Source organism: Coturnix japonica, chromosome 3 (genome assembly GCF_054131305.1).
Source record: "Coturnix japonica strain WE chromosome 3, WE-NBRP24, whole genome shotgun sequence".
Classification (NCBI taxonomy): domain Eukaryota; kingdom Metazoa; phylum Chordata; class Aves; order Galliformes; family Phasianidae; genus Coturnix; species Coturnix japonica.
In genome coordinates, this window is record NC_140665.1 from 12,119,591 (window position 1) to 12,136,221 (window position 16,631).

At 37.5% G+C, this 16,631-nt stretch overlaps 1 protein-coding gene across 50 annotated transcripts in view; it reads right to left on the minus strand.

Moving 5' to 3' along the window:
• Positions 1-1,954: 1,954 nt before the first annotated feature.
• The window catches only part of NRXN1 (neurexin 1), a 607,983-nt gene continuing 593,306 nt past the window's right edge, over positions 1,955-16,631 (minus strand). For all 50 annotated transcript variants that reach the window (XM_085541060.1, XM_085541047.1, XM_085541037.1 and 47 more), the window contains one exon: positions 1,955-5,411. In XM_085541060.1, the coding sequence (XP_085397186.1) occupies positions 5,104-5,411 (308 nt within the window). In that variant the 3' untranslated portion in view covers positions 1,955-5,103. The remainder of the gene's footprint in view (positions 5,412-16,631) is intronic.

A 16,631-nucleotide genomic window follows, 5' to 3' on the forward strand; every position in this document is an offset into this window, starting at 1 on the left:
TTTCCAGAGGACAGAGCTTACAGCCGAAGTCTCCCAAAGACCTTAAGAAGCCCCTAAACCGAGCTAGTGGAAGCTGCAATAACTTCTAGCCCTGCACCTCCCAAAACTAAGCACAGATATCTGAAATTTCGAGCTCAAAGTTGAACCTGTGGGGAAGACTTTTGGTTTCATGGAGAGCGAAGAGTGATCAAAAGAGGAATAGGCAGTAAAAGCCTAGCAGGCAATTGTATCACCCTAGCACACAGAAGTTGTAAATTGATTTAAATGCAGCCAGGATATCTTTTCTTCTCTCCCACAAGGGCCAGAAACACTTTAACATTGGAATGCTTAGACAGGGGCTTTAAAGCAAAGCAAACAGCCTTGATTCCAAATAAAATTGTACTGACAAATCTGTTTTATCACAGCATAATGGTAGCAAACACCACTACTCAAGGCTGGACTGAATTTAGAAGCAAATTTCTATAATTAGTATGAAAACCATATTTAGGGACCCAAATTAAGAACCATTTTGTTAAACTATAAAGACATATTGGAGAAATTAACAAACACAGCTGTAATTTTCAGCCTACGAGTGCCCTAGTTCCCATATTCTACACTGCATTCAAGGGTTTTATACAGCTTGCTTTTTCTTTTTTTCTTCAACAGAAAGGGGTGATGACAGAAGGACCAGCACGATACAAAGGTGCTAGAAAGGAAGGGAAGATGACTACTCACCCATATCAAAAGATTCTAGATTCAAAAGGAAAGCTTCACCAATGAAGGACCTCCAGAAAGAGAACCTTCCCCAGTAGCAGTCAGCCCTTAAATGAGGTCTAAGAGAGATGCAGCCAGGCTGCACCCCCGCCTCTCACACAGCTGAATTGCCTTCACCTGTGCTTTAAGGGCTGGCCCGATCCTTTTCCCAGGTGCTCAATCAGTGGCTCAGGCCATGACTCAGCAGGTCCCATACAGCAGTATAATAGAAATCACTATTGTTAAAGCTCAGCTGTGCGTGAAGTATGTTGAGTTCATAAAATGAACAGTATTTATTTAAAACACACACATGTGAACACACTCAATTTCTAATTTTACTATAAAATAGTTCAGAATGTAAGTTTGCCGTTATCTGCTTTATACCAGTAGAAGATAGAGGCTATTTTCTCCAGATATTTCTGAACACGTTATCTAAAATGCTTCAGTCTATACCTAATTAAGCAGATAAATAAATCCTATTGAAGCCAAAGAAGCTACTGATGCAATTAAAGGTGTTACATTTAAATTCTTCTTGGAAATCAGATCCCAAATCTTAACTCCACCTGCAACCTGCAATGCGTTTAGGTAGCTTTAGGTGCTTACTGAAATCAATAGGATTCAATGTTTGCTTGAAGTTAGCAATAAATTTAAATGCTGTGCTAAAAAGGAAAGTACTCGGGCAACAAATTAGCTGCAGTTGAAATTTTGCAATAACTATCAAGGAATGTTTTTAAGGAACTGAAATATGCTCATTTTTCCATCAACTTTAAACAAACTTTTAGACAAAAGAAAATATCATTAGTTTGATTTCCTTCATCTCTTTACCTTATATTCCATCATATCCTTTGAGGAGAAAGTCATGGAAAAGGAAAGGAGGTCTTTTCCCAGTCCAGGGCTGGCAGAGTAGGGGAATATTAAGTTCCAAGTTCCTGATATTAGACAAAACTTGGCATTTTCAAATTTAGTACTTCTGCACAGCAATGCATTATTGTTTTTGTGCTTTTCTAACTAAGCAAGCTGAACACAAGACTTACAGAAGGTTTTCATTGAAGAGTTCTAAGGTCACTTTGCTGACATGAATGTCTTTAATTTCATATCCCTTCCAACTTTTTTTTTCACGACTATCAGATGAATTGTTACCCCAGATCGAAGTGCAGGAGAGAAAAAACAAAACAAAACCCAACAAAAAAAAACCCCAACCAAACAAAAAAGCCAAGCCAGCTTTTGTATTAAGAAACATTTTTTATTAACAAAACAGTAAATTCCACTTGCTTAGCATTTCCGATAATGAATAAATTGGCCTTGCAACAAATAAAAAAATCGTAAATATCTATCACAGAAAGCACTATAAGGTTAGGGGCATTGGGCCTCTCTTCGATGTCTTAGGGTTGAAAGTTTCACACATTATTTAGTGTTTTGTTAAAAAAGGCAACACAATACAGTCATAGAAATGAAGCCATCTCAGTCAAACAAATTAGATTATTATAGAGTAGGGATCCGATTTTATGTTAGGTAGTTGTTTTATGTCTGTTTGCTTGTTGTTGCTGCTGTTTTTAAACACAAAGGAATATTAAATCCACTTGCTGGCACTTCTGATATATCCATATTTGTTTTTGTTTTGTTGTTAAATTACAAAATTAAAGAGGAAAAAGGAGAACCTTCAGAAACAGTATTAAAATTGTGTTTGCTTCTCATGGTAGTAGCAGAACGTTTTTTCCTTGATGTGTGGTTTTATTTAAAGATTAATCTACCAAACTGCCTGGAAGTTGACCTAACCATGCTATTTCATGAATGCAATCAATACCAAGCTGAAAAGACCATTGCATCTCACCCAAACCATATTCTGCCATGTCCCATCTCCTGCCATCAGTTTATTCTTGTTTTTCCACATTTCTTTAAGCAATGAAATCTTTCAGTACTGACCACCATCTGGCTTTCAACTTCTCTCCTGCCTCCAGCTCAAGTCTCTTGCTCCCAGCAATGACCCTCAGTATAACTCACCCTGCCTTTCCCTGAGTACAGCTGTCTTGCAAAGGTGGGAGGAATTATGAATGCTGTACGTGAACAACCATCTGTGAAATGAGTTTTGAATGGATTTTGTGAAGCTGTTCTCATTTCTCTGAAAAGAAAAAAAAAATAAAAAAATAAAAATCATTTCATAAATACAAACATAATGCACCTTGTTGTAGTTGGCAACCTTCAAAAGAGGCATTTTTTGTGTCAGCTACATGTATTTTTAAAGTGCTCTGACTCCCAGATAGCTGTACCAGTCTCCAGCATTTTTCATCAGCTACAGTGAGTAACACACAACAAAATGTTTTGTGCCTGCTGTTTAAAGCTAATTTGATATTCCTCCTTCCTGCCTGTAAACTGTGAACATCCATATTCCCTCTCAGGAGGCCATCCAATGATTTGGTTGATTTCCATCAAACTACCCTCGTTCCATCTAATGTATTCCCTTTGAACTTCCATGTAAATAAAATGTTACGCTGTGATTTATTGCTGTGAACCTAACAAAACAATACTGGAAAAAAAAAAAAAAAGCCAAAAACAAACCCCAACCCTTTAACATGTAAAATATAGCAATAGATTTAATACATTTAACTAAAATGCATTAATGCTTCATATATGCGAGAAAAGCTATTAATTTAAAACATGATGAACTTATATTTATCTGGTTATGATGCCTTGCAATACTGCACAATCAACTTAGCTAAATAATATTTTTTTATGTGCCAAAATGCCCACCACTGAAAAATACTATCGTGCACCTCGAAATTATTTGCTTTTTGGAGAAAGGGGTAAATGCTGTAGTAGATTCAGCCTGGATAATTAAAATGGGCCTTTGTAGAACTTTTACCATTCAATGCTGTAGTAACTGCTGTTCATAAAACTGAATGCCAGATCAACACTATATGGTACTTCCTAAGATCCTCAAGAAACTCATCGTTCTCATAATTTTCTAAGAAGTTCCTGTAAGGCAAACCATGCTCTTCCATAGTGAAGCTCTGACTGTAAGCCAAAGACTGGTCTCTAAATATTCAGCTAATTAATGAAAGTATATTTCTAGGAAAATTGGCTATTCTGATCAACTTCATTGATGCATAATCAGGAGTGAGAGATGGGGACAGGAGGGAGAAGAAAAATTACAATAGATATATATTTTTGCTTTCTAGTCCACTTCTTTCATACAAACTACGAGAACTTAATTGCAACAGAATAGAGGCTGTACAGGTAAGAAAAAAATTAGCTGACTCTTATATACATTCATACACGTCCCCCTTAGTATAACCACTACACTGTAAATTAAAATGCAAAAAAGAAAAACGAAGGGAAAAAGAAAAAAAGAAAAGTCTGTGACAATTTATAATGGCTGCAAAAAAAAAGAAGTATGTCTGTTGCTCCAGATGTCATAAAACTCTCTATACCTAGCAACACTTATAACATTGAGTTTACCAAAAATGGCTGAAGAGCAGATATAGTTTGCATTTTCTATACAACAGGCTATAAAACATCACTTATCACAGTCCAGAAAGCACATATAGATGTGTTTTTATATAAACATATGTAATAACATATTAAGCGTGCATGAAAATTTCCCAATGATTGCATCTATGCCCTCTTGTTTCCTTGTCTTTCTTTCTTTTTTGATTTTTTATTTTTGTGGAAATGTGCCTTATATTCCAGATTTTTTGTTTTTGTTTTTGTTTTTGAAAATAAGGCCTCCGTACTATTTTCCTCACAACCAGAAAGGGGCTTTTTGAAAGTATTTCTACATAAGTCTTCAGAAAAGCCAGCACTTTGTTTCAAATGCAAGTTTCCAATCACTGCTTCACTGCACCAGACGGCAAACTGTCTATGTTTGCTTGTTGAGTCACCATATATAATGACAGTCTTCTCTGACAATAAGACTAACTTACTTCTCAAGAAAGCACTAGCACTTTGGCTAAATCCAGAATCATAGGTAGCTTCTTTTTTTCTGTCTGTTTGTTTGTTTTTTCCTGTTTTGTTTTAAATTTGTTTTGTTTCATATTGTGCCTCGATGTTGTAGTAATACTCCTTGCTTTATGAATGCGTGGTGCCATCATTGTCTTTCGGAACTGTTCCAGCAACATAAAGACAGGCAGAGTAAATGAAAACACTGTGGATGTTAGGGAATTTATCAGCTCCCGTTTCTGAAAAACAAGAGCATGAAATGCTTGTTTTTAAAAACAGTCTTTCCTTTCTGATTGCATTCCCTGTCTTTTTTTTTGTTTGTTTGTTTGTTTTGTTTTTGAATGTGCTTCATAAAAAGTAAAGTAAATAAGTTTGTATTATGTCTCAGATAAAATGAAGACTATTTCTATACAAGCGTTCATTTAGATGTTGAGATCAGACATAGTACTCCTTATCCTTATTTTTCTTGTTTTTGTTGGAACTTTTAGCGCTGTTGGGCTGTTTTTCCTTGATTACAGCCCCATTGGATTGTGCTGAGTTACTGATGTAGTTTCGACTCTCGTCTACGTGATACGATCCTTCGTCTCGGTTCCTGTACTTGTACATGGCATACAGGAGAATGAGGATACACAGCGCTGCCGCCGCCACGATCCCAACTACCATGCCTGTTGTGCTGCTGGATTCACGAATCACTTCAGATGAGCCAGGATACTCCCTTCCTCCTCCTGCCCTGGTAGGATTTGCTGTAGGTAGATAATGAAATAAGGGAGAGGTTATTATTGAGTTTGCACATTGTAGGGTTAGACACAGTCACATGCTACTACTGCACATCTTTCTAATTGCACTCACTAGGTTGGGACTGTTTGCCAATGCCCTCTACCCTACTGGTCCTGAAACGTTCAGGTTTGCAGCCTATTCCATTCTCACATCTATTGGTGGGAGTAATAAGGCTTTGAACAAGGAAAAGGGCAACAAAGAAAATGTAATATTAGCCTTCAGAAGTACAATTTCTCCAAGTGTTGTTATTAAGCAAAGAATAAGGCATGCCAGAATCTAAGTGCCAGCACACTGATCTGGGAAGAAAGAAACACTTTTTCACTCCGTTTCTGTTTTCCTCCTTTTCTTCACTGACCAGATGCTCCCAAGGCCAGGAAAAAAACCTCTCAAATGACAAAAAGCAAGGGCTTAGCTTTCTGAAAAGCCACATCTCAGGCCAGATTCTGTTCTTTTCAGTTGTGATATGAACAGATCTGGCCAACTGACCTGTCTTCTTGATAGGAACTATTGTGTTGTCTGACACATTTTATCCTCTCGCACAACCACGTGGAATGAAAGCCAATTCCAGAAGGAATTTTTAGGTTAAATGCCCACATCACATGCAATGCATATACATCTCCCATGACCTCCTTTCTTTATTTCATTTAGCAGAATGAAGGGGGAGCAGTCTTTGTATGGAATTTTTTTGAGTGGCTTTAAGCGTCATACTTTACAGAAGATCTATCTCATACAACAATGAAGTGAACTGGGTCCATGCAGCATTTCTCTAATTATACCAGCATTTCTAAAGCCCCAAGAGGCTGTGAACACCAGCACCGCCAGCCTTGGCTGAGCTCAGGAGCCAGAAGAGAGCACTGAGTGAACTAAGGCTTCCCATGGAGCAGTGCAGAACACTTTGATTAAGCATCTAGGCTGCCTTACACAAACCACAGTTTAAGTCATTATACATTATACAGTCAGTATAGTTTAAGTGTTATTTAAGAGTACTTATAAAAACTAGGTTTACAATATATCCATACTGTCAGCTTTACCAGGCCTTGCTACAACCAGCACTTTAGAGAAGTACATTTAGAGTAAGGTTTTGTTTAAGGTCTACAAAGGCATACTGTCCCACAGTTACTTTTGCACAGCATGTGTGATGGGAAGTTGACGACTTTAAGTACGCTACATTGAAGATAACACCACACAAACTATCTACACTGGTGAGACAACTGCAATGAGTTTGGACAACCAGAATTAAAAGCGGCCACTAGCTCCATTCCTATGTTTTCCCACTGACTTCTACAAGTCCATGAGTTATAAAAGAGCAAGAAAAACCACAAACTCTGAAAAAAAATAAAGCTGCATCTCTACCTTGCTATTACTCATTACTTATTTATTAGTGATGTGTGTTTCTTCTGTTAGAAAGCCATTTCCTGGCATTTGTCCCACATAAGTTCAAAGAAGGTGACATTTTATTTGGCTGAAAGAACAGTTGCTACAGCAAGATTCAAGAAAACTGTAGTTTGTGTCAAAGAGTATTTTAATTTTATAATCTTTTCCCTCTGCAATGTCTTAGTTGTTACATGTTGGTACAAATGATCTATTCCATGACCAGTTGTCAATGAACCAATTTTGCTTCAAATGGCTTGAGAACTTTTTCTCACTTCAGAGTAGATGTCACCCTACTAAGAAATGGGGCCCAGGTCCAAGTTGTGACCACCATTGTGCCTATTGTAGCAAATGGAAATTCTTTTATAAATATAAAAGACATTGAAGTAGTATGGTTAGGCTGCGGTTGAACCTAATGAACTTAAAGGTATTTTCCAACCTGACCAATTCTATGATTTTGTTATGTTACAGAATAGACTCCTAAGTATTTCCATAGTAAATGACAATGTGACAGTCTTATGTAATTATATGTGGGTTCAGGAAAACGGGTTCCTGTCTGAGAAATAATAGGAGAAACTGAGTAAACTCTGTTAATACCTGCTGGACTAACAGATTCTCTTTCTCTTGAAAACACAGACATTTGGACCAAATGCCACCACTAATATTAGAATTAAATTAACATCCACTAAATGACAATAGCTTGTATATAGGAAAACTGTCTTTTAACACTGCGTCCTGAAAAACACGTCAGGAACCATTTTTGTCATTCCCTAAACTCTTGCCTTTCACCTGATGGCATCCTTTTATTTTTAAGAATGTTTTCACAATTATCTCATTTATCCCATCTGTCTGAGAACTATTCAATTAATACTATGATTTTATCTAAACTTATAACATTTTCAAAGCATCTGCTGTTATGTTTGTTTGGACTTTTCTTTTGTAAAAGGAGCAGTTCAGCAAAGGAACTATTCAGCTATTTTTCTTCTGCTTATGTTAAAATACACCTTTAACCTATCATGACCTTCCAAGGCAAATGAAGTAGAAGGAAATAAGAGGAAAGTTTATAAAAGCACACGGGTTTGTCTTTGAGCATTGCAGCTGGAAAGGCTCATGGAGCAAGTGCTATAAAGCAAGTGTCCTATCTTCAGACAGGGAGGAAAAGGCCAACCTGAGCTTCCTTGGTATCTTATGTAAATAAGTGAATCTCCAGCCATTAACACTGCTGAAAAACAGCTGCCTCTTATTTAAGCAGGACCTTCATGTGACTAAGACATACTAGTTCAATTTACCTGTATAGCTTCTCCCTTGCAAGAGAGGAACTACTGCAAGCATGCACAACAGTGACATAGGTGGTAAGTAAAAGAGTAACAGCAGGTTACAGAAATCTTGCTCTTTGCTTCCCAACACTTTGAGAAACACGTGATATGGCTTTCAGACCAGAATCTTTGCAGCTGAAGCAGGCAGTTGTTGCCTCCTGACACAGCAGCAGAGATATCCCAATGAGAAAACCTTGGCTGCTACTTGTCTCCATAAGTGTATACAGCATCAGAACACCACTAACTTCATCCCAGATGAAGTTCCTTATTTTGAATGATAAGCTAGAATCTTTGGAAATGGATCAAGATTAAACATAATAAAAAGATCCCAATATTTAAGTATAAAAGTCATGAAATCATTCTAAAAACAGTCTATCTGAAGTCAAAGATACTTAAATGTGGATCAAGAGAAAATCATAAGGACTGTGACCATGTGCAGACCACACCACCACAGCAAGAAGAAATTAAAAGTCACATTGCAGTGAAACGATCCCTTCTTACAGCAAATGCTCTGAAGCACAAATCTTCTCAGCATCATATGACCAGCATTTTTGGACTGCCTCAAAGGCCAGTTGAGAACAGACTTTTAAAAGCCTCTTCTACCACTTATGAAGAAAACTTTGCCTGAAATAATGGCAATTGAACACAGTTTAGCATTGTGTAGTAATGGATTATAAAGTTATTATTCTTGACTGTACTTCTAAAGTGGTTTAAAATTTAAAGGGAAAAAGCTAACTATTTTCAGTGCCCAGTTTTCATTAATACTGTGAAAAGAAAATTGGAACTGCAGGCTCCCATGGTGTTTGTGAATTGAAATTAGCAGACTTAAAAACAAAACAAAAAATCCAGCAAATGGACCCCAAACGTGTTTTCTTTACATTTATGCCTTCTCACAAACTGTGAATAGGAAATTACTCACAAGACAAGAATGTTTAACTACTCCGTTTGCAATGAGGCATGAAGGCAATTATTTACAGGACACATATTAATTTTCACTCTGCGTGCTATCATTGTAGACCTGTTTGTGGTTGACTTTCTGCAGCATTCTAGGATTGTAGTGAACTGATTTCTGAGCTCACTGCAATTTCTGTGTCTTGTTACAAAGAATATGTCGGAAAAACAAACTTCAGTGCTTCCTCTGCTGAACAGGTGGGATAGGTGCAACGACAAAAACAGGATGAGGACCTGCTATAAACTTACAAACCCACCCTGGTCAGAATACAGGGGTATTTCAGCCCACTGCCTTCCTCCTGGGCCTCAATTAGCTCTTGAAATGATGTAAAAATGGGCTCCCCAGGGGCTGCCCATCAAAGAATGAGCTGTCATAGGAGGGAAAGAGAAGAGGTAATTCCACTGAGCTGTATTTCAGTGACCAATTTTTATCAGACTCAGAGTAGTCTGTATCCAAAGGCACATGTAATCCATGTGAGAGGAACCACAAAGCAAGTGCATTGCTGAACATACATGCTGCATTCCTTGGTCTTTTGGACATCATCATGGAAGCTGAGAGAAGCACATAAAAGTGACAGAGATGTGGCGGAAAGGTCTGGTGCTTGGGAGTGGAGAAACACATTTCTCACCCTGAACCCCGTCAGTGCATTAGCTCTAAAAAAAATCCATCAGATGCTTACTGAGTTTAAGAGAACAAGATAATAACTTACTTTCAAAGGTGCTCAAGATAAAATTATTATGCTATCTGTATTACTCTTTGGTGCACAAAGTCAGATTCTTTGCTTTGTGTGAATTGAAATCTTGAAGGTTTTTAAGTAGGAAAGATACAATGCATTAACATGTCTCTAAAGTGACGCTAACTAATTTAGCTACTCATAAAAACAGTCAAGCAGCAAAACAGCCTCCACAGATAAAAATAGCAATTCCTATATTAGGAAGCAATACATCCCCTCTTTGCACAGAATACAGTGTTTATTTCCAAGTATAGTGACCTGCCATATTGACATAAAGTAATTTACAAATTCTATCACCTTCTCTCAACTTCAAGTTTTGTGCAGCTTATTTTTTTTTCCCTGTGGTTGACACAGGGGAAGGTGATCTCAACCTCCTCTACATGTCAAAACAAATTTAGAGGGAGATGGGTTTAGTTGGTAGTGCAGTGGCAATTGATAAGACACGCAAAGAATGGATTTTGCAAGTTAATATGATCTGCAGAGCTGGAGAGAATATATTTCACACAGTTTAATAAGAAGGTTTTGTGAAAAAACTTGCCGCAAAACTAAATTTAACTTTAGCCAAAGTGGAAAACGTGAACCAATATATCGCTTCATGTTTTTAGCAGTCAGACTCCTACTGTCATGTTTTGCTTTGTTTTCAGTTGCATTGCTCCTCTTTTAGTGTTCCTTGCCTCCCAGTATAAATGCTTCCTCCTGTTATTCTTTAACAGTTACACGTAACTCCCCACTTCTATGTTCATCTTTCCTTCTAAGTAATTTATCCTGGTTTTGTGTATGTTCTGGGGGGATTTTGTAACTTTTTGACTGGTCAGCAGAGTCAATAGATAGTGTAGATTTTAAATCAAAGTACTTTTAAAAGGAAAAAAATATTCGTAAAACATACATAAGATAAGAAAGACTCATAAATTATAATTCTGATAACATTCAAGCTCAAGGTAAGTAATTCTAATCATGGGGAGGCAGCTGGGAGAGCTAAATGAGGATGTTGGCTGCTTGTAGATCTAGCTCTCTGAAGAGTGGGATGAACACCAGTGTTACTGTAAGGAAAGGGCAGGGGCACTGGAAACATTTTTAGGTGGCAGCTAACTGCTTTAATAGCTTCATTGTACCAAGAACTTTTAGTGTTAGTGACAGTGACATTTGGAACCCACTGAATTAAGTGAAAGCTTTGCTGTTGAGCAAAGGATAAAGGCTTCTTTCCTTGCTGTTTTTATCATCATCATTTTGCTTAAAACGGAAGAAGCAATCAAAAAGCAACACAACAAATCAAACCACCTTATCTAGGAACCGGTTTTCTGCAAGGGAAGACCAAAATGTCATTAAAAAGAGTGAGAAATGATGGCCTGTCCTGCAGAGCGAGGAGTGATTCTTGCTCGTGCAATGAGCTGGAGATGCATTTACTCTCACTGATCTTTGCAATTGTGGGTGATCCCCTGAATGTTTTCCTTCACTAAGCAGCTTCCACCTGATGAGAGAAATGTTTATGCACACTGCATTCAATTCGCTCTAATTACTGTCATCAAGTCAGACCAACTAATAATAAACTTGATTATGTGCTTGGGAAAAGAAGGGTCCAGGGTATTAAGACGTGCATACACTACATAGAAATACCAAGCTACAATTGCCAAACAAAGGCGTGGATACAGCTCACAGCTACAGCCACACTTGTTGAGCCTGAATCTTATTCTCAGACCTCAGCTGTTACCCAGGGGGTTGGGAAGAGCAAGCTCAATGGACTTCAGGACTGATATAAGTAACACTTTTTTCATAATCTTTTTCTCAATAATACTAAAACATGAAAAAAGAAGAGACTATGTTTACCACTGCTTGTCATCATCAACTGTAAAGCTATAGTGCTGAGTGGAAAAAGGAAAAAGTTTAAGGTATCTAAAAAGCCCATCTTTTGGAATATAATTCTCATATACTCCCACAACTTCTATCTTATTTTTTGATTATCCTTTTTCTCTAACTTCCTTGAGTGTATGTTCACAACATGTCTTGTATGTAGATCAGAATCTACTGTTTAAGCCAGTTTATATTGAAACTCCCTGAGTCCCAAATCTAGACTACAGCTCTTAACCTTTGGGGAAATGCAGGTTTTGAAATCTATGGGCCAGGACAGCATGTCAACACAGCAGAACGAGACTTCCTTCAGGACTTTGTATAGTTAGAGTGAGATAGCCTAGGGTTAGACAATTTTGGGTCCATGCATCCTCATTACAGGTTATTTTTTCCTTGAATTTTCTCTGCTTCCATTTATGAGTAATATCCTTAGAGAATAACTACTTCTCCAACTTGGCAGCATTCTCTTGCCACTCTGCAGGTTGTCAAATGGCGCACTAAAAATTGCAGTGCTTCTGCAGAAGTTTAAATTAGGTCTTAGCAAGTAGCTGAAAATTAGCAGAAATGGTTTTACTACTATATATGCACGAGATAATGAAAATTTGCTCTGCGCTGATTGCTAGAAAACATCAGCAAAAGTACCAGTTTGCCCTTATCTCTGTTGTCTGGCAGTGGGGTAAGCAGCTCTGTTTGCTGCCAGCAGTCTGTTAACATGGTAGTTAGTTGATAAGCTGCAGCTGGCATACACTAACTACTTTCTAACACCATACTAATTGAATTTATCAGGTACCTCAAATGGCTAGCTTGAAGCATAACGGTTTGCTTACACGCCTGCAAGTGTTCAGTCCGAATGCAGAATAACTAAGCTGCAAAAGATCACACAAGCAGGGAGTGCTCAGGGTCACTTAACTCAGACACCCGACTCTAACACCTCTGACTTCAGTCATACGTGCAGTGTTTCCCCTTCTTAGCAAAACCGTATTTTCTCTGTTTTCTAGGGATGTCTACCCCAGATTCTCAACTTTCTATCTAATCCTTCCTCCAAACAGTAACGGTAAAGCAAATTTCCTATAGAAATTTAAGTATCTGATTTAAAATTGCACTGTTCAAACTCAGCGTAGATGAACAACATCATGTTGGCAATAAGCCACTTTATCCTTTCACAAAATGCTGCTTTTCATCTACCAACACAAAAGTGGTGATAAATAGGGCAGAGGAAAAAAACTCTTTTCCTCCCTATAAAGAGGGGAATTCAATGTGTTTGTGTTACAAAGTGATGTGAAGTTAACTTCAGTATTGCTAGGGTCCACAGTATAGTGCAGGAGAAAATATATAATTAGGTGTAGGCAATCAAGCTGGAATGAAGAGTTGTTCATGGAACACAGTTGTCTTGCATTAATCAAGGTACCAGTTGCATAGAATCTAATTTTTAAGAAACCAGAACTACACATTTATGTCAACAGTCTAAGAGTAGCCATGATTCTACGTTTAAGCTTGATTGAAAAAGACCAATTTCAACAATTACACACTTAAATTTTGGATTGTTTAATTGGATTTCTATGAAAACTGTAGGAACAAGTTTGAGATTCAAGCATGTAATTCATTGTTGCACAAGCAAAACCTCTACCTTTCCAAAACGTCCTGACAGGATGAGGAGAAATGGCCTCAAGTTGTGCCAAGGTAAGTTTAGGCTGGACGTTAGGGAACAGTTCTTTACAGAAAGGGTAGTTAAACACTGGGAGTGGTTGAGTCACCATTCCTGTACATGTTTAAGAGCTGTTTGGATGTGGTGCTCAGATATACGGTTTAGCAGAGTGTTGTTAGAGTTAGGGTACTATGGTTAGGCTGAGGTTGGTCTTGATGATCTTTGAGATCTTTTCCAACCTGAGTAATTCTATGATTCTTCAATAAAAAAGACAAAAGACAACCATTTCTGGTGTTGTGGTGCTACTCCAAAAAGGAAAGAGAATTTAGAAGATGAAATGGAGGTTGCTTTGTAATGATGTTCAGAAACTTTCAGCATGGATTGCAAGACAGATAATTTTCCCAGCCACAGAACAAATCTATACTTCTCCACCGCTGTGTGCTGAATGTGCGTAGGCATCTCCTGCTCTCCACAAGCCTTGCCCACAGAACTGTGATCCTCAGCTCTAAAACGTTTGCTGTTTGCTTCCTCTGACTCACATTATCTGCTGCAGTGATTATATGCTTGCCTTGACTGGCTTACATATTACTTATACACGTGAGTAAAAGGACTCTATGTTTGCTTGCTAGGCATTTTACTGTCCATGATCAGGATGAACACTGAAAAATATATGAAGTTCCACTGAGGCCAATGCTATGACACATGCAGTCCCCAAGTATTTGCGAATTAGCTTATGTGAAGTGCTTGGATTGCTTTTCTGCATTCTATCCCAGATCAAGTATCCCAGCAGACAGGATCATATGATTCAGATTTTTATGTAAATACCTTCAGAACTCAGCCACAATATTTGACCTATTTAAAAGAGTGAAAAGTAACATGGGCCACACCTCCCGGAGCACTTAGCAATGTGACCATTTCTCTGTAGTTACAGTTTACAAAATGAGTAAGTTTCATCAAATTAACAGAAACTTTACTATCTGGTTTCATCTCAGCTGTGGAATAACATAACTTAGAAGTATACAACAGCAATATTAATACTAATCAATTCATACACTTATCTGAGCTATCTTTTCATGTTATACACATATGCCTGAAAGTTGAAGTAGAGTTTTAATTACTTGCATACAAATAGCAGTCCCAGTATTTACATTATGAATGGATGCCATTCATATACACATTATAGATAGGAAATCTTCAACAATAATGAAGAAGTGAGTAGAATACAAGTGCCTCACACACAGGAAACTCCATTTTTGTACCAATGGAAAAGTTCTTGTACAAGTTAGGATAGAACACTGTGTGATTTACATTGACTTGATGTTGATATTTTTACCAGTCTCACAGCATAGTGAGTCACTGATATTACACTGAGAGAAAACCACTATGACGAGGGAAAAAAAGTCATCCCTTAGTTCCCACCCATATTTTGAATTCTGATATGTTGTATCACTGTGAATGCAATTAAAAGACCTTAGAATGCATTAACCTGTGCTGTCATCTCTATGCACGGTACTATACCCTCTAAATTACATATGTCCAGCAAAAAGTAAAAATCTGAACTGTCCACATTTAAAAGGCACACGTAGGTCACAACAGCTGAATTCTGTCTTAAAGTTTGCTTTAAAAATAAACTTCAAAATAATTTTACGTTGTTGATAAATCCCATGCAGTACTTGAGTACTCACACAAAGAAAGCACATATGAGAGCATGGGCTTGTCCCTTAAATTACAGATAATTAATCTGAGGAGTTAGAATTCTCTGAATTATTGAGGAAAAAAAAAACCAACACAAAAATATTTAGTAAGAGTGAAAGAAAGCCCCTCCTTTTTTAGTACATTGTTTACAGCTTCTCCCAACACAAGAAATGTATGAAAACACTCAGGACTGGCTAGAAAGCTGCAATTCTACTCAGTGTCCCTGTGTTTCAGTAACGTGGCTGGCAAAAGGTGGAGATCAGTGCTGATACAACTGATTGATCAGCATTTTTAAACCTCTTTTGCTTAATGAGAAGAAAATCTTTTTGATCAAATTCAAGTGAGAATTGCATATTTGTAATTCGTGGTGACAGACACAAAGATCTCAGTCTGTTGACAAAACAAAAAAAGTGGCTCATTTCACAGCAAAAGTCATTTCTAAAAGTGCAGCATTTGCTTTCTGACCATTTAAGGGGGTCTTCTGTTTAAGAAAAATTAAGTAACCTTAACAACTATTTCAACTTCAGTTACAAGAAGATCAATCTATACTTGAAGCATCTCACTTCCTTTACATGTTCTAAGTGTCATTCTTTTTTTTGGTAAATAAAATGTAATATTCACTCTGCAGTAGCTGCTGTAGACACATATGTATTTCAGCCAAGCATTTAAAAAACAGCTGACTCAAGATAACTCTGTGAGCTTTCTCAAACTGGAAACACACGTACGACGACATAGTTATTGGAATGAGACAAACATCCTCCTTATGTCTCAAGCACAGTGACCACAGCTGTCCTTTTGAACTAACTGCAATTTCTGTTTTCTTTCAGCTCCTTGCATGATGAATTCAATTCTGTTTATTAAATAAGACATTTAAGCTTGTGTGTAAATTATAGGAATAATTTCACCTCACACTGCAATTTTTTTTGCTACTGTTTGAATCTGGAATGCAGTGAATAATTTGCAACAGAAAAAGAGCAAAACCTTCAGTAATAAACATCTTCCCTTAGTAATAAAAATTCTTCACTGCTCGTATTTTCCAACTCTGCTGATCAGAAAAGAGAGGTATCATTCTGGGATCAATCCTAAACCATCACAAAGCTTTAGAAATGTATGGTTCCTAGCCATTTCTATCTGTCTAATACATGTTATGACACAGAAGGGAACATATATATGCAGGAAGTAGACTGCATGCAAAGTCCTATACTATTCTGCTTACAGGACTAAGCCATTCCTAGAGCGGTGAATGAATCCTACTGCCTAATTTATAAAAGACATCTTAAGCAGTGGCTTTGTCCACTTTCTCCTGGCTGCACTGATGCATTGTGTATTTGTGAACACTGCCAGTGGTTTTCTGTGATGCAGTAAGCCAAGCCAAGGTGTAGGAAAAAATCAATACCTGAACAGAGATCAGCCTGTTAGCATCTATCCTACTATTGGTCCTTAAATAATGATGTGGAAATTATCTAATCCCATTTATTTCACTGGATCAAGAATCAAGACTAAAACAGGTAACTAATGCCCCAGTTTGCATGCAGCACTGAACTCTGCCCTCGCTGCCAAATCCTCTACGTATCCCAATTCTGATGGGGCCATCCAAGGAGGCTTTTCAAGCTAAATTCTAACTTAAAA